The 27,783-nt window shown below is 38.2% G+C and overlaps 1 protein-coding gene across 2 annotated transcripts in view; it reads left to right on the top strand.

Annotated features, from left to right (window-relative positions):
* The window catches only part of LOC148088281 (transmembrane protein 132C), a 185,200-nt gene that overhangs the window by 105,920 nt on the left and 51,497 nt on the right, over positions 1–27,783 (top strand). For both annotated transcript variants that reach the window (XM_087795911.1, XM_087795903.1), the window contains one exon: positions 21,615–21,801. In XM_087795911.1, coding sequence (XP_087652037.1) covers positions 21,615–21,801 — 187 coding nt within the window. The remainder of the gene's footprint in view (positions 1–21,614; positions 21,802–27,783) is intronic.

Here is a 27,783-nt window from a genome sequence, read left to right as displayed (position 1 = left end):
TTAGAATATTGGAATATGATTTTTTTGATCATTTTCAGACTAGAATTTTAGTTTAAATTTTCCATCATAATGTTTCTTTGTCCCTTTCTTCTTTTGGCTTGACGGCTCCATATAACAGTAAGTAATGTGGCCCCCCAAGGAAATGTAATAGTCCTCCCCTGCCCTAGATCGTAACCAAGCTCCCCCTCCTGTGTCGATCTGGGTTGATCTCTCACCTCTTGAATGATCATTGATAGCCCACAGATTGCTGAAAATTCAAAAGATGATTTCCATAGTTTTAGATCCTTTCTGCAATTGTGACGCTGCATAATCCTGCTAAGGTTCTCTCTTCTCTGCAACCCCTCTTTTTTAGTCATTTGGTTTTCAAACATATTTTTATATCCTGACAACACTGTGTTCTTCAGCTCGTCTTATAAAGAATGGAAGAAACAGAGTTCAAGAGCAGGTCATGATATTTCATGACACACTGACACGCTGCCGTCTAAAACATGACCTGATTTGTAAGTTCAAAGTTGTGGGATTTCGTGGAAGAGAGACAGATTGCTGCTTGCACTGGACTTCATGTGTTTCAGATTTACAGAGGTTTACGAGTGAATATCCGGCTCTTAAAGGTTAATCCTCTGAAGGATTACAGCCATTGTTTGTGGGATCATATTTCCATTTGTTCCTGCTTCTTACAGTGGAAAATCCTCTGATTGCTATAGTGAAAATGAAAGCTACTTTATGAAGAGTGACGTGTTCATTGGATTGATAAGAATGCTAATGATTTGTATCATGTTACCTTGTCTTGTGACTTGAGACTGCAATCAGCCTTAACAACCAGCCTTAGCAACCAGCCTTACTACACAGTACAGTTGACTCGCTTTGGAACCTCTGATAACCATGACCTGGACAAATGAGAACCTACAAAGTAAAAAACAAACAAATCAACTTCATGATATTATAATCAAGCTCCTTTAATTGGGCCCCACTGTCAGTAAATGGAAAGCAGGCTAAATTACCACTGTCCAAAGAAATGTTCTCTGCTGTGGGTTTACTCCGGGCACTCCAGTTTCCTCCCACAGTCCATAAACATAGAGGTTTATTGGGAACTTGGCGAAATTGTCCTTAGGTATGAGTGTGTGTTTGAATGGTTGAGTGTCTTTGTGTGTCCTATGACAGACTAGCATCCTGTCCAGGGTGTCCCTCGCCTCCCACCCGGAGAACTGGGATAGGCTCCGGCCCTCCACGACTCCCATAAGGGATTAAGCATAAAGAAAATAAATGAATAAATGAAAAATTGATTCAAAACCATCCTCTTAGAGACAATGAATTTATTTGTATCCTTGTTGGGTACGACTCCCATTTTTACTCTATATTGTTTACATAGCTAATGAAGAATACTTAAGTACATTGTTTGATGAAATATTTTTTTGTTTTTCTGACCAATGGGTGGTTACACCTTCCAAGACGTTTTTTTTAGACCAAAAGATGGAAGTGGGTCAGTGAACCTGACCTTTTTTCTTATGATCATCGCTGTGGTCGTCTTAGCCGTCTTGAACATCATCATAAATAAATCATGAACAATCCAACTGGATGTCTTGATATGTCATGTGGTGAGTCAGGAAACAAGTTCCTTAGGTTTCTTTAAAAAAAAAAAAAAACAGCCAAAGTTGTCAGGATTTGATAGAAAGTGATAAAATGTTATTGGTTTCCTGAAGTATCCAATGATGAGTAAAGTCTTAAAGATTTAAAAAATGTGAAATTAACTCCTTGGAAGACGTATCTGCTGTGTTTTTCTAATTGTTTTGTCTATTTATTATGATTCTTATTGGTTTTAAGTTGTGTAAATATTGTATTCAACAGCTGCACTTATTTCCAGTCAACTTATACTCAATCATTTTAGTTATATATACTAACTAAGGATGTTTGAGCTACATTTGGCTCCAATGAATCCAGAAAGTTCACCCGAGGGTTTCGTTTCTTTAACCTTCTCAAGAGTCTTAATGAGCCCATTAAAAGATTTCCGTCGCTGTTGAGGAAATGCAGAGTTGTCGTTCGTGGAGGAACTAAAAAAGGCTGCGATCATGAACGGCTGATAGAGTGGAATGGATGGCTGTGCTCCACGATACTGTCAGTCAACAAGATGACAAACACGTGCGAGTGAGTGCGAGCTCCACGACCGCCTGCCGCCGTCGCTCCTCGTCAAGCTGATCCGGGAGCGGATGAAAGAGGAAAGAGCAGACACACTGATGCTTCACGTCTTCAGCCTTGTTTCGGCTAAACTTACCAACCCTGACACACAATCAGACCATGTGGAGACCCGAGGCTGTCCGTGGGGTCGGATCAGAGGAAAGGACCTTAAGAAAACAGCAGCATCGGACGTGTCCGTGCATCCGGATGAGATGTCACATAGTGTACGCCTCACTTCTTTCTCTTCCGTCCCGCTCCAGGAGCAATCAGACTTATAGGTTTTTCCCCAGCGGACCTGTGGACTGTTTGGCCAGGATCGCAACAAGCATATTTGTGATGTGAAATAACAATAAGACCTGTGTGTATATTCGCTGGTGCAGATTCTTGCTCTGAGCATTTTCAAGAGAAACTATTGATTTGAACTACTAAAACATCCCTGGGCATTATCGGTACGTTTTTCTACCTGCCTTGATCAAAAACTGTCCAATAATGTTCTCCAGGTGAACACAAAAGTCAGATGATCCCCATCACATTAAGGTCATTATCCTGGAATGAAAATCCAATAAACACATTTGCCAAAAAATATGTTTGTTCGTTGGAACATTGTAATCCTGTAATGTGGCTCATTCATATGCATACACGCTCTTAGGTCTTTTTTTTTTTTTCCGGCCCGACAATGAACCCCTTGTAGGCGGATTTATAAGTGTAATACAGGGGTCTCAAACTCAACAGACATGGAGGGCACCAGAGGTCAATTCTTGTGGAGATTTGATTTAATATTTTGTTTTAATGTGTTATGGATTTTTGTGCGGTTCACTCATAAAAACATGTGGATAACAAATCAAGAATATCATCTGATCGGCCACAGAAGTTGCTGAGCCCTGCTGTTAAAGTTCTAATATTTGAGACAGTTTTACAACAAATTAATCAAAATGATATGTATTGTGCGGTTTCAAGCTTTTTATAAAATGTATAGTAAGTTTAAACTTGAACGTTCTTCTTTACATCCGACACCACACATGAATGTTCAAATCTCATATAGTGTGAAATTAGATGTATTTATTTATCAGATAACTTATAGATAAATACTACTTGTTTCATATATATTATAATACAAAATAATGCATTTTATACAACAATGTATAAGCTCTTATTATCTGAAATGGTTAGCTACATTTTCCTTGATTTTCTGAAACTCCTGTTTTGTATCAGTTTTATCTTGCCCTTTAAATTATATACTTTATTTAATATTGTTTTGATTGTTTAAGCGCTTTGTGACCCTGGTCTGGAAAAGTGCTATACAAATAAAAACGACTTACTTACTTACTTACTTACTTACTTACTTACTTACTACATGTTAACAAGGATGTCCTCATGATCAATTTAAAACTATTTTACATTATATTATTTCATTTTTTTCAATATCTCTTCAGGTCATATTCATAAATGCATAAATAAAATCCTACTCAAATATATAAGAAATTAGTATTTAACATCTTTATCTGTTGAATATATGTCGTTTTTCTTGAATTATGTGAGGTTTAGACTAGAGCTGGACCCAAGTTAAGATGCAAACTACCAAACAACAGACAAAAATGGAATAAATAAATAAAAATGTTTAATCACAATTAGGGCTGCACGAGATTGGAAATAATTGCGATATTCGATATTGGTGTCTTGAATTGCGATATCGATATTAATGCGATATTATTTTCTTTCACTTAAAAATGTAGCGAGTACTGTAATGGAGGTCCGGGTGTTTGGTTAAGGAAAACTATGCGATATTTCCCTTTCGTTTATTTCCACCGATGCTCTCGATGTCACCAAATCAATTATAAATAAAGTTTCCATATCACAGTTCAAAGGAAACCACAAGTACAAAACACTCAAGGAGACTGCAAAAACAGAGAGCGGTGATTAGAAAAAAACACGCTGGATAAAACGACAAACAGAAGGTTCTTGCAAAAAGAGGACAAAAACACCAAAAAACAAGAAAGATCTTCATAATAAGGGGAGCACACCAGGGAGTGATGATTATAATCTGGCGCCTGTTGCTGCTGGAGAAGTGGCTTTAGGCTCTGCTGCTGAGGTGGCGATTGTGTGACGAGCTGCAGCTGCTGTGAGAGCAACAGGCATCATGGAACTTAGAAATGACAAAAAGAACAAGATAAAATCAGGCATGACAAATTATTTAAATTACTTCATCGTGTGACTCCTGATATTGTGATTTGTGTTTGACTGTTTCAGCAGACAAGCAACATTGCTGGTTAGTTCTATTAAGGCCTAAATGTTTTTTATTGTATAATACAGTTTATCTGTCTTTTGTGCAACATAATAGCTTTGAGTCGCAAAAATAAAATCTATTTCTGCCTGAGAAGCGTTTGAGCTTTTGAGAATTCCATGAACAATTCAGATAAAATTAAAACACATTTGGTGATGCAACTGAAGCATTTCCAGAAACTTGATACTTTAATTCAGCAAATGCCAAACACCTGTTATCTGTAATGAAAAACATTCATGAATAGTAAATTAAACACTTTCCTGCTCTCATTTCAACATCACTTTTCACCAAACAAATATGTTAAATTTGCTTTTCCAGCAGTGGGTCAGAAACTTTGTTTTAATGAAGTACTTAGAGACTTTTTTGAAGTGACCTTTCAGATTAAAAACACAACAAGAGTCTTTATCTTGTTTTGAACCAACACATGTTCATGTGGTATTTGGCAACGGCGCATCAAAGATTTGCAGCTAAAACTTTCTGACATGCATAGTCGCCAATAACAACAAATAGAAAAAAAATTATTATAACTTTAAAAAACAAAAAAGGACCATTCAATTCAAAATCTTCTATTGTTGTGACTCTTAATGTCTGATTTTACGTTATGAGATGTTTTTTGTGTCTGATACCTTTCCTATTGTGAACTGTTTCTAATTTGTGTGACCAACCTGGCACCGTGATTGGCTGCCTTCACCACAAATAAAAAATAAATCTGATTTCTTTTTACATCATAGGCAATAGTCATGATTCTGATCTGATATAATGTATAAAAATCCGTTTTTATACCTTATTTAGTATAATCATAATCATACAAATTCAAACATTCAGAGTACAGCCAATCATCTTCATCTTGTGCGGGATCTCTACTCGACTCCAGACTGAAGTCGCTCAGCATCGCCGGAGCCTCTCGCTGAATATGTAAATGGGGCCATTAAAAATCTTTTACTTTAATTAGTCTTTAGATTTCATGAGTGAGTGCATCCAATTATGGATCAATGTCTCATTTCAGCTTAGGGACCTGGGAGTCCGTGGAGGCGGACTTTTCTCTCGTGAAATCTTGTAAAAAAGTCCTCCCCGTACAGCTGATCGATGAGAACTTCTCCGACTCCTGTTATAACCGTCCTTTATGTTGTGATAACCACGAAGACATCCAGACATAAGGTCAGCTCATTAAACATCAGCTGAAGTCCCAGTGCCTCACACAGGCTCGACAAGTGTGTGTATGTGTGTGTGTGTGTGAGAGTTTAATCTCTCTGGTAGTAATTTGGCACCAAGCTCATTAAGAAGTGCATGAAAGGAGCTAAATTCCTCTTAATACCTAATGCACTCTTGACTGTGACTTGTATACTTGGAGGAAGTGCTGACGAGGCGCTTCTGTGACACTAAAATGCATCTTGCTCAGTTTTAAGCCTGTTTCACTTGCTTCTTTGCCGCACTAACAAGGATGCTGCTGGCCCTGACACGGCTTTTTAATGCACATGTAGTTGTCAACGCGTGAACGTGTTACTCCGGTGTTACCTTGAAGTAGCCATTAGGTTGAGTGAGGAATTGTCGGAAAGAAGTGCAAAACTAATTAAATTAGAGTGCAATATTCCCCATTGAATTTTCAATCCAGTCAGCTATAGCAACCCTTGGATCTTTGTCAGTAAATTTTCATATTTTAATGATAATTTTATATTGTTTTTTTGTCCTTCTTATGATGGATAAAGTGATGGTATCATTTGTTTTGTTCTTTCATTTTGCTGTCAATGCATGTGTCATAATGAAGCATTTGTCTGATGTTCTTATAGTTGTAAGTGAAAAATATTTGAATTCTTCACTTTTATTAACGATTTATTGACAATACTTCCAAGATATACCAACATACCACATGTCTGACCGTCTGACTTCAATCTGGAAATGTAATTGTTTTTTCAAACATAAAAAATGTAATTATTTATACATTAATAATAAAGTAAAATTAAATGGAAAAATAACAAAAGAATGTAGTTTGAAAAAGCAATTTAATTATGATAATTATTCTTCAGTTGGTATCAAACTGTCACATTTTTCTTACACAAATATGCATAGAATACAAAATGTATACGCACTCATAGCTATACATAACATATATTTCATCTTGCCTTGTATTTTATTATTATTATTACTATATGCATTTACTGAGCAGATATCCATTTAAATACATCATATATACACATAGGTACTACATTCTTATTATTATTCCCGTACTTTTACACCATATATTAATTAAATTGCAATATACAAATCAACACCATTGTTTTTCTAGATTCATCCCTCCTCCATATTCTTATTTAGAAATGTTTTTTGTATCTTTAAAAAAAGAAAAATCATAATTGTAATAGATTATATTCCACCTCCCTTCCATGAACAATTCCTGTATGATTCTTTGTAATTTATTATTTCTGGCTTCTGCTCATAAGTCAAGAGAATCTAATGTTGCTAAAATATTTCAAAACACATGCAGGTGCAGTGCTGCATTCAATGAGAGGGGTCAGGGCAAAGAGAGAGCGTTGTTGAAGCACAGGTTGATGAGTTGCAATGAGCTGGAAAAGTGAATTTTGTTTTACTTTGTAGGCTGGTTGAGCAAAGTTCCTTTTTTTAGGAGAGTTTGAAAAAATGACAAGACGATATTGACATTACTTTATTCGCATTGGTTTTGACATTGAACAAAATGTCAACCTTCAGTATTTACCGTACTGTGTCGTAAAAGTGGATGTTATTTAAACTGTGATCGCTTGAATCACTGCCTGGTGTTGAGAGTGTGATCAATCTTGCGAAAAGTCAGCCACTCAAATTTACAACAACACAACCATCCACAGATTTGTCTCAACTGATTATAGATACATATTTCCATATTTACAGAGAGTTTTATCTTCGCGCAGGTGTTTTTTCAGGATGTTTGGAAGGCAATTTAAATGTCAGTCTTGTCTCTAATTTGCAAACGTGTGGGTGAAAGACTTGATTTAAAGCCTCTTAAGGAGCCACTAAAGGTAGGAAAGGTGAAGAGGCTTCTCACCCTCAGATCTGTGGGAGCTGCATTAACACCGAAACCCACCCCCAGTGTCTTCCCTCTGTCATTAGCACCAACATAATCCCCCAGCAGAGTCACTTATTTCAAATCTGTGCGTGTGTGAGAGAGAAGCTTTTTGTTGTGCCGTCTGTATTTAGTCCACAGCCGAGGTCAGTTAATCTCAACCGCCCTCCGCAAAAACATATTGAGCTACAAACTGAACCTCTCTGTAACTCCATCACCTCCCTGCTACTTCTCTGAGTCAGAGCTTAACCTTTAACATCCTAAAAGAAACCGGGCGAACAAAAAAAAGAAAAAACATTGAGAAAAAAGTGGAGTGATATGCCTGCCCTCTTGGTCACTGACTTGTGTGTGTTCGGCGGGTTTTTGTTGCTATGCCAACTGTGGCGATGCTGAATGGTAGCAGGTTCTGTATGTCTTAAAGACTTTCCCATGGAAGACAGACGCCTCCAGTGTTACGGCACCTGCAGCTGGCGGGGAAAAGGGAGCTCGGGAAAAAGTCTCATGAAATCACCCGCGGATCGACCAGAGGGAGGCCGGGAAAGGGCAGGGATCCATTTATCTTCTGCAACATTTGCATGGCCGCCTCTGGCTCAGTGTCTGCTGCCACCTAGTGAGTGTGCAGGAGCCATCAGCTGCAACTCACATCCTAAGAACAAATGTCTCCTTTGACTGATTTCTTAATAATAAGACAGATATCGAGTGATTTTGAGCTAAAAAAACAAAAAACAAAAAGGGTCAAAGAGCCAGCCAGTGATGATCAGAGTCCTCATCATGAGAGCATTACACCATGTAGCAGCACGCCGATGGACTCTAATGTTCACGCACTGCAGAGAAGCATTTAGTTTTGATTAGACAATTGTTGGCATTCCATTAGCTCGTGATGAGATTTCATTGTCTGGGGATTGTTTGGTCCTGCAAAACACACTCGCTGTGTCTTGTTTTTCCTCCGGGCGATCTGCAGGGAGCTCACCGGCAAATGTAATGACGGTACATTCCCTCTTGACAACTTTAACTTTTTAACACCACTCTTTTCTATTTTATTGCCCCCTAACTGACCCTGGAATGACTGTAACGGCTTTTGTTCTAATACCTACACAAGCTTTTTTTTTCATGTTTGACACTTAGAAGAAAATGAAATCAAAAGTCAAATGATATTGGACAATTAATAGAGTATTAACAAAAGTTTCATGGAATACAAAAAAACAGATTGTGTTACCTTGTCAATTACTGGAAACTAATTACACATTTATTTTTAAAAAATGAACAAAAAAATCATTCAAAGTTTTCCTGCGTATCATTAAAACTTTTCAATTATATTTTAAGTTAAAAGGCCTTAATTGCTATCAAAGTTTATTAACTTGTGTTATCTCAGGGTCTAGGTGACACAAAAGCCCGAAAAACAAATGTGCTTTTTTTACCCCTTATGTTTTCTTTGGGTCAAGGTGATCGGAATCCCCGAAAACAAATGTGTTTGTGGTATCCCTTGTGTTGTCTCTGGTTTAAGGTGATACACATTATTTTTCCGACCTTCGGGTTGACCCTGAGACGACACAAAGGTTTGCATCTTTCCGAGTTGCAAAATTACGCCCTCAAGTATTTTTCTTCACCAGATATGCATTTGAATTATATTTGTATGCGTTCATCCTGGAGAAAAACATAGATTTCTTTATACAAAATACCATGTACTCGCTGACTCATCATGCTTATTTAAAAAATGTAAGCGACGTAACTCATTTTTCTCCCTCCGTGAACTATCCACTCTGTTTCGAGAATGATTTAAAATAGTAAGCGACCAATACAGAAGACCGGAAACACTTACACAATTTATTATTATTTTTTTCTATTTCCAAAACCATTATACATTCATTTATTCATCCATTTTCTTAACCACCTAATCCCTTATGGGGATTGCCGGAGGCCTGGAGCCTATCCAAGTTTCTTTGTGAGGCGGGGGACACCCTGGAAAGGACGCCAGGTCGCAGGTTACCCAAAGACACACAACCATTCACACACACACTCATACCTACTACAATAAATTAAAATCGGATCCTAATTTTAGGGTAACAATTGACATCTAAATCTATAAATAATGAGTGAGTTAAAAGAGAAACGTGAGAATAGATCATAGACACACACTGTTATCCAAATGTCCCTCAAGCTCAACTAAAGTGGATTTCATTCACTGGTCCATTTAAGGAAACAGTTCCGTGTGCTTCACTTTTTTTTTTAAAGACTTTGAAAGGTACAGATAAGAGCTGAGGAACACCGAGTGGGTGTGGAATATTTTAGCCGATGAATGCCGCAGAACACTAGTAAGCAAATCGGAAATTTGATCCCCTTATTAGTTTTCAAGCACACAAGCCAGAAGCCCTGGGTGTTCGCCCACGGCTCATTATAATCGTATAATTAATGGTACTCAGCCTTTTTTCTTTGTATGTGTTAGAAGGGGGTAAAGAATAAATGATTACACTAAAGGACATCTGCATCTTATTAAAATGTTTTTTTTCTTTCTGGCAGTATTTGTGAACCTTCTGGATTAATCGACAAAAAAGGGTTTTAAGTGGAAATCTGATATTTTAAGGCTATTAATGGTCGTTTTTTACTGTGTATTTACCATAATACAGCTATTTTAAGAATTGTTACCATAACCACTCTGGATAAAAAGGCCATTCAGAAAATTATATTTAATAAGTCGTACTGAAAACAACAGTAACTATTATTTTTATTAAATGAATTATTTTCCAAATAAATGAAGGAAAGTCGAAATCAATTGAAGCGATCTGACATGATGACCATTATTCTCATCTTTTTAAGTAATTAAATGAAATTTAGAACACTTTAAGCATATCAAATGTATTCTTCAACAATAAAAAAATAAAAATAGTTTCTCTCTTTAAAGCCAAAACATATTCGCTTCCTCCTGTCTTTCATTTAATTTCCTTCGCCATTGATTTTTCTCTTGTTGGACATTTATTGCCTTCGCTCGTTGGGAAACAGCCTTTTAAACACTTAAACAAAAACGTTAAGTCTGAAAAGATACTTGTCGCTACTAATGCTGTATTGACGTCTTCATTCAAGAAACATTGTCGATTGAATTTTTGTCGACCCAGTGGAATGAAAACGCTTGTTTCAATATGTCTTGAAAAAAAAATTCAAAAGCAGAGATCATGGAACGTTGATTTCTTTCCATACTCGGATTGACTTATTCTCATTTAGTAATATAATATTTTGAATTCTTCCATTATTGACTCAAACAACATTCACAGTAAGTGCGAGCAATAGAAGGAGAGCTGCTGCTCAGTGTCAACAAATTAAGGAAACCTTCATAAGATTCTTGGATCCAGACGGAAATTCTTAAAACCATTCAAACCCCAAAACCTATACTTTGATCCTGATACCTCCTTGGTACACAGATGTTTGAGAAGTATGTACCATAGTTATCAGCTTTTCAATGAACTATAACTAATACAATCAAGTTTGTTGAATTAAAAGCAAATTAAAACAAATCCCCACTAAATTTAAGTTAGATTTAAAAAAGTGATCCTTATATGGTGAGGTACAAACATAAGTATCTGTGGAATACAAGGAGGAAGCAGCCATTTTACCTGTGCAATACTTATTTGGTGAGTGGAATCTTCCGCAGGTCTAACCTGGCTAATAGGAGAGCAATCTGTTTCCGGGCTCTGTGAGGGGGAAAATATCAGTGGTTGGGCAGGGAAGAGCATTCTCAGGACTGGTGTTGGGCTTCAGACAAGGAGCCATGGTGACAACAGGAAGATTGGAAAGCTGTGTGTCGGGGAGCAGAGAGGCACAAAGGTGTGTTGTGGCGTGAGGAAGAAGCTGCTTGTAATCAACAGTGCTGAAATCGAATGTGTGAAAAGTAATATCTAATAGAGAGACTGCTGAAACACGCAATTGCTCTGGGTACACACACACACACACACACACACACACACACACAAACACACACACACACACACACACACACACACACACACACACACACACACACACACACACACACACACACACACACAGGATGGACTGGTAGTGAGAGATTCTGTCTCCCACGAGTCATAACTGGCTCACTGGTTAATTTAGGATTAAACAGAGACAAGAACATTCATTTCTTATTAAGGTGTGACCTGAAAACAACATTTAGCCATGAAAAGAGGATTATTGTATTTCCATCCTTTTTTTCAAGAAATTCTATTAAAGCTGGAAGCTCGGCTTCTTTATCTGGAACAGAAGGTCGCGTGTGAGGTCGGAAACATGCTCAGGAAAATGTTATTGTGTCGGCTCATTGGGGTAGTGGTCTCAGATGTTGGACCACCATATTTGTTTGCCGCTATGAGGCGGACCAGAATCTGTCAAGTTCTTTAAACTGTCCTGCCTGGTGTTTTCTTGCACCAGTGGAACAGGGTGAACGGTGACAGACCATTCGTCAAAGGTATTGGTTTGGTATCTGGGCGGAAATGATAGTGACAAGAAGGATTGGTTTGGACTTCATCTTCCGTCTGACTATTAGTAAATTGTTGGCAGGCTTAAAGATTATTGTGGGAACCTTCAGAAATGCTGGTCAACGACCCCATATATTCCATACCCAGGGACATTTTCATTGACTTTAACGACAAATGTAAACTAGATGTTGTATTGACGGCCATTTTAACCTTGTACAGTACAGGCAGTACAGTCATTTAAGGAAAAGAATAATCCATTAAACAGAGAATGATGTAAAACATGTGAATAAATGTTTTGTTTCGTCTTTGTTCTTTGTAAAGAATTAATATTTGACCTCATACCCTATACATCAAATACATTCTCTGATCATTTCATTCCCTTCTTAGTGGGTTAACTGATCTTGGGTTTTCTTTCACAGGCAATTTATTTCTTCATTTTTTCTATTTCTTTCTCAACAAAATTGTTCATTTTTACATGAATGGTCGTGTGCTTCTGAGTCTGTTATAAGGTCAGGAAGGATTTTGACATTATAATGGACACTAGTGCTCTAAAGCAGTGTTCCTGAAAGTTGAGTTATTTTTTATGAAGGTTTGCAACATTATTTGGCCAAAACAAGTTGACTTATGCCCTTGCTTCGGGTCACTCTGATATTAGTAAATATTGAGCAAGTTTTTTCCTAACAAATGCACTACATTGTGTAACAATTGTTTGCTGGTGCTACTGAATGTTCATCTTTTAGATACGATCTGTCCTTGGTCTTTGTTTTGGATTTTTGAAAAGAGCAAATCTAGTCAGATTTCTAACAATGATACAATCGGTATTTTTTTTTTCAAACACTGATTTTTATGTTCAATGACGTGCTGTCGCTTCTCTCAAGGTCATGATGTCAACCTTGGAACAATCATCTTCTATTAACATGGAATCTATTCTTCTCTTTTTAATGCAAAGTTTCAATTAAGATAATTATGGTAGGATTATGTTTGAAAGAAGCCAGCGACGGCAGCAGCTACTTTTGCTATCCGTTCATCCATTTTCTCTTTATGTCATCGGTCCGATCTTAAGGGGCTGCAGAGTTTAAAACTTCTCTCTTTACAAAATCCCTTCTCCAGCATTCCCAGAGACTTTCAACGATTCTTTTTAAGACATAATCTCTCCAGTGTGTCGAGGGCTGGCTCCCACTTAAAGGCCTTCACTAGGGAGGTGTCATGGACACATTCGGGTAATTCGACCATCTTGATCAGCTTCTCTCAATACACATTCTCTCCCAGATGGCCAAGCTTATCTCACTGTCACTAAAGGGAAGTCCAAGAACCCTTAGTGGAAACATTTCTTTGTGTCTATTTACAAAGCTGGAGACACAACTTAGCGTAGGACTGTCAACTAGTGATGGGTTGTTGAGGCCTCATGATGCAGCATCAGTTGTTGGCACCCTCAGTTAAAAAATGACGCCTAGTTTCATTGATTAAGTTGATAAGAGCCAAATATTAAAATGGTATTTCAAACTATTGACGCTGAATCATGAAGTCGTTCAACTTGACCCAGGGACAACACAAGGGATACCACAAACAAATAATTGTATTTAATTTATTTCAATATCACACATCAACACTATTTCACTGAAAACATAATGGCGAGAGATCTGCAAAAGTTCCCTCCATAGTCAAGCCAAATTAATAAAGATTTGCATGAAAATTGAAGGAAACCAGTCAAACTCTCCATATGTAGAAAGAAGTTTTGGCAATTTGACACTCAATAAAAGTAGTAATAAAGATAATAATTGTGTTATTAGAGATGCACGGTGGGGCAGAGATAAGCGCGATTGGCTCACAACAAGAAAGTTGCCAGTTCGTTTCCAGGTCGAGAGGAAGCCAACCTTTCGGTGTGGAGTTTGTATGTTCTCCCCGTGTTGTATGGGTTTACTCTGGGCACTCCGGTTTCATCCCACAGTCCAAAAACAGAGGTTGATTGGGAACTTGGGGAAATGTTCCATAGGTATGAGTGTGTTTGGCTTTGTGTGTCCTGTGACCCACCGGCGTTCTGTCCAGGGCGTCCCCCGACTCACGCCCGAAGAAACAGGGATAAGCTCCAGCCCCCCCGAGAAAATTAATGAATCATATTATTAAGGCAACTGTTGAAATAAAATAACATCTTTTCATTAATATAATTTATTTTGATTACCAGTACAGAAGTACTAGGACTTTCAACAAATGTCCATTTGAGCAAATGACTGAAAAAAAAAGAAAAATGTAAAAACTAATTATAACAGCCATTGTCCTTGTTGTTTTGTCTATTCTCTTATTATTTGGAAAACTAATTAATTCACTCTTGTTCTTATTGACTTTGTTACAGATTAAAAATAACAATGTGTTTTTTTTTTTAAAAACAATGATTCCTAGTAATCGCTGCCTCAGCATTAATTTAAAACATCCAGGGATGAAGTTGTTTACATGATCAACTGTCGACACTATCAGCCTCTAATGATGAGTCTCATGCGGAGGACACATGGCCGGCCTCTAAGCCTCATGGGAAACATGAAAGAAGCGTGGGGTGGCTTGACAGGGTACATTTGTCTCCGGTGAGTTACATGAAGACACATTAGGTGTGACGGATCCAATACACGAGGAAAGTGTCATCAAGTCGCGCACATGTTGTCGCTTTGATTCAATGTGAAGAGTTCGAAGAAAAAAAAATGGTTCGAACTCCAAATTATCAGCAAAGATATTCAAAAATAATGAAAATAATAACCACTTTTCTGGTGTTCCGGGTTGACGCGCTGTTTCTTTTTAAATATCGTGATAAAAGATTAAATTCAAACATTATGACTGTGTCTCAAGCTGAGTGTGTTCTAGACCAAGTCAATTAGCTTCATCTCTTTTTCCTTCTGTATGAATTCAACTAATTAAATACACAAATTGTTGAAATAGAGTTGGTTTCATGCCCGAGTGTTTCTCTTCTTCCTGTGTGTGTGTGTGTGTGTGTGTCTGGTGTGTGTGTTCCTGCCTCTGTCTGCTGACTGGTTTATTGCTGTTCCAGGTGATGGAGCATAAGAAAAGCAGAGTTTCAGGGGTGCTGTTTTCAAGCATCGCTGAAGCCACAAATTTGATTTTTTTTTTTTCCTTTTTCACACCACCATGAGGGGTTCTGAGAAAACACGAGGTCGGAACATGCATGCAAACACACACAGTATCAGCTCAGATTATCATAAACAACTTGTCGTGTGGTTCCACTGGATTGCGTCATGTATCTTCATCTTCTGTGCTGTTCAACATCTTGTTAGTGCGATTCAGAAGTTGTAGGTCTGCGGAGGATTCACTCTCTTGGTGTGCGTTCTACATCTGACTGTGTACGTGATGCATAAAACAAAGTGTTTGTCCGATGTTTCTACCACAAAGTTAACGTCACAATAATTTGAAGATGTGAAAGATGAAGAAATGAATCGAGCTCTACGTTATCTTTGTCAGGAAGGGAAAGTGGACCTGTTTCTTCAAGTGTTATAATGTCACAGTGGCTATCGTAGTTGAATAAGCTGAACCCTCGTTGGCTACATAGTTTCTCCTCATAGATTTTAACTAAATCTAAACATGAGGTGAAATTAAGATGTTATGCCTGAAGTCTTTAGCATTGTGGATTGGAGGTTTTGAATCTCCTACATTCTTAATTCATTCTCCATTACAAGGAACCACCAACCATTTATTTGCACCACAGACCAGTTAAATGTAGTCATTATTGTCATGGACCTGCCTGTGTCACAGAGGAAAACAGCAAATGTTAATAGCAGGAAAAAAAAGCGAAATGAAAAACCGTCAAGTGCCTAGAAAATACAATTCAAACAATGGTTTGTCTAGACCACTGATCTATAAGACCAATATATACAGTATAGATCTAGCAGTACAACCACTTTCCTTTAAGCTAATGATGGGTAATAAGTTAATTACATAAGCAGTTAAAATAAATACTTTAAAAGGCCAAGATAACATAGAGTCAAACACAACAGCCCGGAAAAATCAAGGAAAAGTCTGCACAAATAAAAATGTCTTAAGATGTTTCTTGAAGGAGTTAGTAGATCCATCAAACGCCAAGGGAGAGGAAGATCATTCCAAAGCTTAGGAATAATGTTTATTGTAGTCCTTCTTTAGATACGAATGAAAAATGAAAACATATTTAAATTATACTCTGACATACATCATACAGAAACTAAATTATTAAATAACGAAATAAATAATAACTAAAGAAAAGCTTTTAACAACCTGTCCTCTGCACCAGAATATGACAGATACTTTCTACCGAATGATCACAAACACAAATACACTGCAAATAAATGCAAACAATTAAAAAGATGTTTGTGTTTTTTAAATAGAAATAAAATCAAATTTCTAAAAATGTGAGGCAAGCTACCAATTAAGCTAACTGATCTTTAAAGTGGTAGAAAACATTTACTACTATGTATGACAATCATCAGGGTCGCTTTGACCATATAAAGTGGTAAATACCAATACTTTAATCTGTCTGAGACGTGAGGAAAACATTATGGCCCGGCCATTCCTCATTTGATCGTACTGTCCTGCTTGTAGAAAACCAGAGAAACATTAGTTCATTTGGTGTCATTTTTTGATAATATTCTAATTTAATAAAAATAAAAATTGTATCTGTTGCTCAGAATCTAGAAAGATTGCCTTGCACATTATGAATACATGCTAAAACAAAGGATTAAAATATTAAGATTAATTAAAATCCTACATTTAACATTATCTTGAGTATGGAATAGAGTGTCAATGTCAAATAATTGTAATTTATGACAATCATTATCAGACACAAAAAGAGGAGAGGTCCCTTAAAGCAACGCATCCACTCACCATTAGTCACATCTTTCCAGGGCAGTAGTCGCTGCTTCTGAAATCAGATCCAATCTTTTGTCTTAGAATCATACTATTTCAATTCCTTTTTTAGTTTCATCCGACACACAGCATCATCAGTTCAAGAATGGGTTAAAAAAAACAACACCTTATTGAACTGAGTAGTTTGAAAATATTCTTTTTGCGACAGCATTTATTTACAGATATTTATTTTATTTACTGTTTTAGCAGGAAGGTCGGCCATGAAGAGAACTTCAACCTCCTGAGTAGCCTTGTTCAAGGATTGGATTTCAATTGCTAGTGAACATATATTTTTCTATTAGAAACGTATTTCAGTGCTCAAATGGGGTCCATTTTCAAAGCAGCAAGAATGACAGCGGCCCTTTTTCAAGTCCATTAGAAACTTGATGTTGACCATTGATTTCCTCTCTATGCATGTGCCAAGTGCATGTTTCCAGCAAGTCATTAAGACTTCATGCTTTGCCGTACTTGTTCAATACAGGTTGTCATTATTGAATCACACTTGAAATAATTACAGGATTTCTTTTCACACACTATCAATCATAGCATTGTCTCATAATTGCTTTTTTTTGACAGAAGCATAAAGGAAATATGTTTTTGATTCAATACTCAGTTTTAGAGACATCTGTGTATCCTGAGCGGACCTCAAGTGAAAATCCAAGTCTCCCGACTCACTCGCATGTTTTAAATGTTGAAGTCTCCTCCTCTCCAAGATGCTTTGTAATAATAATTTTAAGGTTATTACTTCATAAATTTCTCCCTCGTCTGAAATCTCGGCGAACGAGAGGTTACGAGAGTGAAGTCCATTGTGACGTAATAATAGCTTCACTCCTCCTGCATCAGAGAAGAACCTTCCGCTTTGTTTATACAATGAGTCCCTTTGAGGTGGCAACTTCCAGGATTGATGAGGCACAGGTACAAACCCAGATGCTTGACCAATCACAGTAGAGTAGATGTGGTTATGGTTAACTAGATTTCATCCACAGAAAAAAATCAAGTGATTTCAGTGGGCGGGGCTTAAGCAAATTTTGTAATGTAAATATTTCAATTAAAGAGAGTTTTGTACAAACAGACATATACTGATAAGTACAATAGAGGTAAATGATCTAGTTAAGACACACTTAAATGAACACATTAGTTGCTCTTTAAAATGAAACTTCATAAAACTTGAGGAAACATTAGATTTTACAATGTTGCATCAAAGACTAAAAAAGAAAAAAAAAGCAGGAGAAAGATAGCGAAACTATTTAAGCAAATAAAAAGAATATAAGCTGATTTCCTGGAAGCTAAGGGAACAACTGGTGTGAATTCCAGGTCTTGGCCTACAAAATTTAATCAAATTACTCCAACAAGGGAAGATGTTTTTAGACTACGGATCTTTAAAACTACCTCCTTAACCTTTCTTTAGGGTTATCCTGCGAATAAACAGGACCAAAAAACAGAAATCTAATTGTGGGGCTTATTAAATTCCTCACCACCTGTCACATCAGGTCCTTCCGAGGTTGCTGGTGTTTCCTGGATTATTATCTCTCTCTGAGTGTGGCTCAACAGCATCTTCACTCATCTGTCATGAGTCACTGCCGTCTCGAGCAGCACCTTGTCGAGCCTGACATCCTCTCTCGTCTACTCTAACCCCCCCACTCTACCCCCCGGGCCACTAGGCTGGTCGCTCCTCGCTCCAAGGATTACAACCCCCTCACCCTCTCTCTCTCTGTCGTCGCTGGAGGTTGGTCCGGCCTCACATTTCACCAAACAGAGGTGAACAGATAATGATCCGGCAGAGGCCAGCTGTGTGGCACGTACGTGTGAACCCTTTGTGGCTAATCGAATTAGACCTCATGCTGGAAGTGACAGCCAAATGAACACTTTTCCCCCCTGAGAGCCACGTCATTAGCAAACTTAGTGAGAGGAGGTCAGCCCGGGACGCCGTGCTGCTGGTGCGCTTCCTGCGTTTAGCTGCGAGCCAATCAACACGTTCGGTGTCAACCGGAGATACCTTTGGAAGAGAAAAGGAATATAGCGCAAGTGTGTCTGAGACAAGGAAGCAATTGTTCCCTTTACTAGATATAATCCTGGAGTAGTATTTGTTTAATGATAAAATAAAATATTCCTGTATCTTATACAAGATGTTTTGTATTTTGGATTATGTTTTTGAATTGATATAAATGAGACATTAAATAGTGTAATAGCTAACCTAAGCAGTGAATCCAGTAGTCATAATCATCAATAAATGAACTTTCCTCAAAATCTCACTTTTGTGAATGATCTGGACAATAGACAGATGACACTGGAGAGTCTAAAGTGTAGCTTTTGTCAAGTTTTACTGTAAACATTCTTTATAATGGTAGAAAAACAGGACATGACTTTAATAACATGTTGGTTTCAATATTATATAACAATTCTGTAAATTTAAAATGTTGTTTATACAGTTTAAAAATAAAAGCGGTGCTAAGATTCATTGTCATTTCCCCGTATTCCCTCATCTCATACTTGAGTGGTACTTGTGTTAATGCAGTGATACATTAGATTGAATAAAAAATAAAATGTTTCTGGCTGTTCCGAATGTTTAAACAGTGCAATTGCGATGTCGTGGCTCCTCCGTTGCATTGTTGCCACATGCCCCATATGGCTTTTGTTGTGTCAGACTAGTGTGGCTGCTACATAAGTCATAACTGTTTTATTTCTGATAATATGATAATATGATTATACATATAAATGGACTTTCCCTTCACAGCGACGACTAAACCACGACAATTGGATCATGTGGAGAAAAAATAATCACATCTCAGAATCAGAAATACATCTAAAACAGGCATATAAATAAATGCAATAAAATGTGTTTTGCTGTATCGTCCATTTTCATTCTTCCTCTCGGCTGTTCACCAATGGTGTAAGAATTTAAGTAGAATAATCTTTCTGCTTCTAAAGTGCGCTGTAGAAAGTAGGTCGCGTGGCTCACAGGTCCCGCGTGTCGCAGTGACTGTGTCGAGCTCAAAGGTTTATTTCTGGACATTAGGTGCATCATCTGTTGAAGTTTGTTTGCTTGACAAAGCTCCTGGCTGAGATTAGCATCTATCTCTATCACAGTTCTGTGCAGCTGTTACGTAAGTCTGCGGCGTTGCTCTGTGCTGATAACGGCTGGCTGCTCTAATCAGTTACGCTATGAAATGTGACACGAGTTACCTCACTGTCTTTTTAACTATTTATACTCTCCTTTGTTGAACTTAACTAGGTGAGAAAATGAACGCAAGGCACGTTCTCCAAATACATATGAATATGTGTAAGAATGATACGGAATCATTGTGTCATTGTATTGTCACTGTAAGAAAACACAATTGAATCGATTTATTTCTATTTTTACTTACAAGTTTATCATTTGGAATGTCACTATTTTCAACTTATTACCTTATTAAGACATTTCTCATCATCTTTCCATTTCTATAAAAAATACAAACTCAGTAGGAGTTCTTTAAATTAAAATAATTGAAATTCAATTAAGTAGAAAAAAATAATTTAACGTGACAGGAAAACATTAAAAAATACTTGAACAACAAAAAAAACAGAATTATGCCATGATGTAAATAACAGCTTGAAATGTATATTTTCACATATAATCTGGGTTTGTTTGTGTTTTAAGTAGAGATTCCCAAATACATCACAAATATCTTTATCTTTACTTTTGGCAAAGTACTCAAAATCTTATTATTTTAATAATTCTGAAAAATTTTAATTATCACATGACACACAGTTCATGTCATAATTGTGAGTTACATCAATAAAAACAATGATTAAATAAAATGAGTGGGAAGTAAGTAACTAAGTAATTAATATTTGTAAAGCGTAAGTTAACCTTTCTCCAGGGTCACACAGCGCTTAATAAATCAAAAGTAAATATTCTGCTGCAATTGAATCTCTAAAGGACTTGTTTGTCGTCAAATGATGGTAATAGTAGAGACTTGTACAAATGTATTTAGTGTTAGTATGTATGTATATGTATTGGGGATAAAATAAAAAATGAAAAATGCAGACAAAAAAAACATTAAAAAAAATCATAAGATTAAACACTTGAATTATTAAAAAATAGATTTTACATTGAGTGTTGTATTTTATAATTCATCGGTTGTTTTTGCACTCTGTCCACATAAATGGTGGTAATGTGGCCCCAACGGCCACACTCTGCTCATGTCTGCAGTCCACTTCTTTTGGAATGAAGTTTATAAAGTAATGAGAATGTATTTATTAATTTATTTGCAGCAGAAGACTCGCAAATGACTACTTGTCTACAACACAGTGGCACATATAACCTTGCCTGCCTCTGGGCTGTGTTTAGACTTTAGCAGCATTGACTTTCCTGAAACATTTTCTTTTTTTTCTCAATGTCAAAGATCCTACCCAGGCATGCAGTACATATAGATTCTCTAAACACAAACAGAAGGCTAAGGGACACTTTGCTGGGTGTAAATTCCAGTGAAGCGTTCAGCGAAACCTCAACGATTATGGCGGCGATCACCAGTGCACATCACACACCGTAAATCGTGAGAGGAATCAGAAAAAATGGGTGACATTATTCCACCAAGGGAAGCGTTCGCCTCAGTGTCAAGCACAGAGGGACTTGACATTTAGTTGAGTCTTACCTGGAAAAAAAATTGACAAAGTTAGGCCAAAGACATTTTTCCATTTTGTGTTGATTAAGGCAGACTGCACTCTCAAGCTCTGACGGACGTGTTTCATGCCATCTTTGACCATTAACTACAACCCTCTGGCTTCTTGGCAGGTATGTGATGGAGGTTCAGAGGGTGCTCCAGGTGGATCTAAAAATGGAAAGCTTCCCAGAACTGCTGGGTAGCCGATGGATGGCCTGGCAGGTGGAGTACCCCAACAGTCGTACCACCACGCAAGAGGCAGAGACTGAAATTCAGCTGGCACAAGAGGACCTGGTGGGCATAGTTCCGCTGGCCATGGTGAGTGATTCCAAACCATGCATCCAAAAACAAGCCTGGAATCTATTTAATTGAGATGTTGGACGCTGCAGAAAGCTCTATATTTTTTATCACATCTAAACAGCTTGAATGCAGAAGCATTCAAAAATGGTTAATAAGCAAACTTTCAGAGGAAGCCTCAGATGGCGAGTCAGATTGAATGTAAAAATGGAGAAGTTATTTAAGAGAAATAATAGAAAGTTAGTGTATTACTTGACCACTAATTTCAGTCGTATGTCGTTATAGATTAATGATGTTCGACAAATTTCACTTGACCTTGAGATTACAGCGCACATGGCTTATTTGACAAAATGTATAACTCAGTTTTAGTTCTCCAAACACACTGATCATCAGTTTATTAAGCAATACCGAAGCAACATCCAAGTTGTGTAAATCATCACAATCTATTTAACAAAATTGAAAGTGGGCAGTATCTGGTAGATATACTGTATCTTCGTTGAAGTGGAAATCCTGGTTCGCTTCTCTCCTCAAAGATCTTGAATAACAGGCTCTTTGGCAAAAACGTCATAGTCAAGACCGCCTGAGACAAGACCAAGACAAAATTAATAAAATAGTACCCGTTATATATAAATGCATATTAAAAACGTGCAGCGTTAAAGAACATTAGATTCATGTTTTCATTGATGCTGACCACATTCTGTCAATTATTATCTCAGAAGAAAAATTTAAGAAGGTTTGCTAATGTTTTTGTCAACTGTATCACTAAAAGAGTGGACAATAATCAAGACCCATGATGCTTTGCAACCTCTATTATGGCCAGAGACTAAGTGAGTCAGAGAGAATAAAAGGCCAATACAAGACCGAGATAATACATCGTTGAGACTAACACAGGAGCCCCACGATTGAGCCATGACCTTAAGAACAATAACACTGCTATGTTTTATAATCCATTTTTGACTACATTGTAATTTGTTGAGAAAAGAGAACACTTTTTCTACATGGTGACCGCAGTGTCTGTTTCCCAAGAATATCAAGAAAGTTTGTTTGTGTTTGTATATGTTTCTGTTATATCAGTGAGGAAGAGACATCATAGAATGATGGTACTGGTAACTGGTTCCGACTTTTAAGGTTATAGAATAACACTAAGATGGTGCATACCTCCACGTAGGTGCTTGTCCCACATGGCACTAAAACAACTCAACACAACTTAACTTAGTAAAGGTTCACTACAAAAACTTACCAATATACCTGAATGATGATTACTAAAAAAAATGCATGCAAAAATGCAAACATTTCATTAATGCTTTTTGGAAATACGTTGTTCAAAAAAAAAGGAACCACAGTCAGTGAACCCCTAATCTCGCTAACAGAGGACATTCAATTTCCTATCTTTTAGTTTTGTTGTCCAGGGTGGGTTTGAAGCTTGTGCAGCTACTTTTGATCTTGGGCTGGTGGGCAGTCTAAGACATCACCCAAACATAATTGAAAGGAAAAGTCGAAAATGATTATCTGTTTTATGGCTGTGGGAGGAACTCAGAGTCTTTGGTAAAGTCCAAACCAGCAATGGAGAATATTGAAGGACCATATCCAGAGGTTGCCTATGGTTAAATTGGTATGCGACACCAAGAAAAAAAAAGAGCACTGAAACAGAAACACTGTGACATGGACACAAAACAAACTCTAAATATCCACAGTTTCCACAAAGACAGCAGAGGACAACTTAGAAAGGATCTGAAGTCCTTCTCTAGCTTGAGGAGTCGCCCGGGGCTGTGTGTCATAGTTCTTGGTTGTGTTGATAAACCAACCAAACCCTCGAAAGAACCCTTCTAGCACCCGTGGGCACAGATTTAAATCGGGAATATTCAGGTGAAAAACATGGGCAACATTGATGGTGTTGACTAAAGGGAACGACACACTGATTACTTAAACAAAGATTGCATTCATTTCTATTTCTGTGCCTGTGATCTGCACGTCGCAGACGCGCCTGCTGCATTATTCTCCTCGTGTTGCTTGTAGCTGTGTAGATGATAGATGCCCGTGGGCGGCTGTTCCTGGATTCGGCGGAAAAAGGACGCATCCTCAGCTGCTGATCCGTTCCCACGGTAATTGAAGTTGTGTGTTGAATGCTGCCATTCCTTCTCTCGCATCCTTTTCATGTCACTGATGTATGAACAGCTCCGTCGCTGAACTCGCGGAACATATGGATTTCTTTTCACACAATCAACTTTAAATCTAAAAGATGTGATTTGTACGGCTTTCCAGTAAAACACGGGAATAGAATCAAGCATAAGAAGAATCGCAAAGCCCTCGAAACAATGTCTCAAGTCAAGTGTATTGTCAATATTACAAAGGAACACATGCTAATGATTCTGACAGTTCATTTGTAGTTTAAAATCCATTCAGATTTTTTGTTCCCTCAAATTATTTCAATCCTCCAACAGGCTTTATTGTAATTTTGGAAAGGCAGTTGACATCGAGTTCAAATGCATCACGATTCAATTGTTGAGGCGTTTGATTGGAGGTGTGGCTGTAAGGTTCTATCCTAGAATCCTAGAACACACTAGTGGACCCCTGTGGTCAAAAGAAGCCATCAGGCTGAAGAAAGGAGCAGGTTCGGGTTGTTGGACTCCTGAAGCAGCAAGCTGGTGTTTGCTGAGGCAAAAATCCAGTTTTAAGAGGCCGTGTAGAATAACTTCAGCACGACTCTGAAGAGGTTCTGGACCACCATCCAATGTCTCCATATGCTAACTTTCAGAGAGTGCCTCACATTAAATTAAATTCAATATACTTTATTGATCTCCATTGAGAAATCCCACAGGGAAATTCAACATGTGGTGCAGTGGAAAAATGCGAGACAATCACAAAACTTGAATCACATGAAAGGTGAAATGGAAGGTGGGGGTGGTGTGGTGGAGAAAAAAATGAGTCTCTGCCCTGTTCCTGAAGGGGGAGCAGTGCACGGATACAAAAAAAAAAACACAGCTCAAACACAGACACACAAACACAGACACAGACAAAAGAACGTAGGCGGTGAGTTGTAGGAGTACGTGTCCATGAACTTCCTCAGTCTCTGCCTGCAGGTGGTGTACGGCCTTGGAAGCTGGTCCCGAGAGGAATTCAGAGCCCATGGGCGTAGGGGGAATGGTAGCGGAGCGTCATGGTGACATGTCTTCCACGGAGAAATTTGATTTGACTGGGGCGAGTATGGATTTAGAACAGGCTGGAATTCTCCACAAACCACTCAGTTTTTTCAGTGCCCTCTCCGTCGATTCCAAATGCCCGAATTATGCATCAAGCCTGGCAGACATTCTCTCGAGGATGGTACCTGATGCACGGACGAGGTCATAAACCGCAGGCGGTCGGCCATTCTGAGCGAGAATGGCATCCAGTTTACGACCGTGCTCGGTCAGCACCTCAATCAGAGTCCCGTCCACCTGACGTCGCATTCACTATTCCAATCCCTTGTCGAGCTTCACCTATAACCGGAGAGCTTCAACCAAGTCCAGCAGCAAGGCAGTGGACACTGAGTCCAAATGCGTCACAGTTCAATTGTTGTGGCCTCTGATTGGAGGTGCCTTTGGGGCAGAAATCCCAGAATCCACTGGCGGACACCAATTTGAAGGATGCCGTCAAGAAGAAAGTGGCATATCCTTAAGGATTGTCAATGCATTGTCAACACTGCTGTTGTTCGGTATAGGGCGGATGGGGGGAATATTTAAGACCTCCTTAATCCAACCAAATTGCCTCCCCAGGCTTGCAACCATGTTTGAAGCAGCAGGGATTAAAATCTGTACCTCTAAATTGGAGTCAATGTTACTTAGCCGAAATAAGGCCGGGTCCCATCTCCAGGCTGGGGATGAGATCCTGCCCCATTTGTTGAAGCATCTCGGGGGCCTTTACACATGTGAGGGGAGAACGGAGCGTGTGATGGACAGGAGGGATTGGTCCGACGTCACCAGTTATGCATACGATGCAAGAGAGTTAAGTCGAAGCGTTCAGTATTCCAGTCGATCTACATATCTACCCTCACTTTGGTCGAGAGCGGCCGGTGGTGACCAAAAGAAAAAAGATAATAGATAAAAGTTATGAAATGCAACTTGAAAATTTTTACATGGGGTCTCGGCTGCCCCTTAAATATAAGATGAGAAGCACAGTCATAAGGGAGAGTCTGAGAGTAGAGCTACAGGTCGCATTGAGTTAATTAAGTTGGCTCGAGAATCTGATTAGAATTCCTCCAATATCTGGTGAAATGTCCAGGGCCATGATCTACTGGTGGGAGACCACAGTGGAGACCCAAGATAGCTGGAGAGGTAACACCTCGGGTTCCCCTTCAAAGACAAGACGATGTAGCTGTAGAGAGAAAAGTCTGGGCCTCTTCGCTAAAGCTGCTGCCCCCACGACTGGACCCCAGGAGAAGACCATGATAAAATTAATTTGATATCTAAAAATCTTTTTTATGGACACTTATTAATAATCATAACTGGGTTATACATAATGAACTACTTTGAATTTGAAATTACAGTAGTTATTTTCCTTACCCTTTCACCCCACCCACCACCCCCTTGAAAACTTTCAAAATAAAATGACCCGAAAGACATGTAAAGAGGTAAAAAAAAAGAAAGAATCACTCCAAATATGAGGCCATCAATCATTCTCAACATGCCTGCTTTTCAATTGCCTTATTACAGAGAAAAGTCATTTTATGGCTGATATAAATCATCTAACTTTCATCAATGTGGCAAACATCCATCAAAATTAGCCTGATATTAGAAATAATTTGTAATATGCAGCAAAATCAATCAGGTCCGCGATGATTTCAGCCGCACGGAGGAGGAGGAAGCCAAGATGGATTTATATGAACACCACAAGGTGCTTGTACTCACAAATTTCCATTTTAATTTGTTTCTCTTTCTAGTTGAAAGGCTTGTGAATCCGTAAATATCGAATTAAGTCGTTGTTTTCCTAAAGTCAACGACTTGTCAACCCACTGACTCAAGATGCTACAATTTCTAATTAATACTGTGATTTGTTATATATACTTTTTTTATTTTATAGGCGAATTATAGCAAAATATATTTCTTGACAATTAAATAAAGTTTACAAACTAATAATTATTATTCAGACTTCAATATCAGAACATACACAATCAAAACATTTCCCTTTTTCTTATTAAAATTCAACTCAATGCTTCCCAGGTGGAGAATGTTTTCACGTACACACTCCACAACAACACAACCACTTACACATGCAGACGCATTCAAAACTCATTAACTGTGTCTGTCCCCCTTTGCCCCCCCTTTCTCCCCCTGTCAGTGCCGTTCACACACACACCTACACACACCCGTAGTGCCACACTCGGCTTCTACAATCTGCATGCTCCAGTATATGAGAAGCACACAAGCGGTGAAAGGCGAAGGCTGAATTAGATTACTTGGGATCACTGTGGCATGAAAAGCCCACAGATAAGTTCCTCAGCCATCCCTGGCTACACTGGTGGATGATAGAAAAAAAAAAGGAAGTAATGTAGGAGTAGCCCTGTCAGAACCCTCGTACACACACCAGCGCCACCTTCTCTCCTGCAAAGGATAAACAAACTCCAGTAACACACACACTGGACTGAAGTCACACATGTAGATGTGGACCACGGATGAACATTCTATATGGTAATTACATGCCCCGGTAAAGCTGGAATTCATTGGGATTGTATATTAGCGTGACGTCAAGGGGGAGTGGAATTCACCTGGAAAGAAAAAATGATTGCGATGTAATTTCATAGAGCAAATAAATTGCTGAGAGATAGAACATTATGCGTTTCTGTTTGTGGCGAGGAAAATATGATTAGTGTGGAAACCTTGGGTTTGAAATGAGTGACGTTTAGATGATGACACACAGTGTTCATAGTGTTGTCTTTAAAAAGTTGATGCAACTTTGTAATTGTTGTTTTAAAGAAATGGAAAATGGAAATTGACTCTGACTCATGGAAACATTTTCCACGCCTACTCA

This window comes from Callionymus lyra, chromosome 1 (genome assembly GCF_982586985.1).
Source record: "Callionymus lyra chromosome 1, fCalLyr1.hap1.1, whole genome shotgun sequence".
Lineage (NCBI taxonomy): Eukaryota > Metazoa > Chordata > Actinopteri > Syngnathiformes > Callionymidae > Callionymus > Callionymus lyra.
Note: the sequence above shows the minus strand (reverse complement) of the source record. Positions and strands in the feature narration are given on the sequence as shown.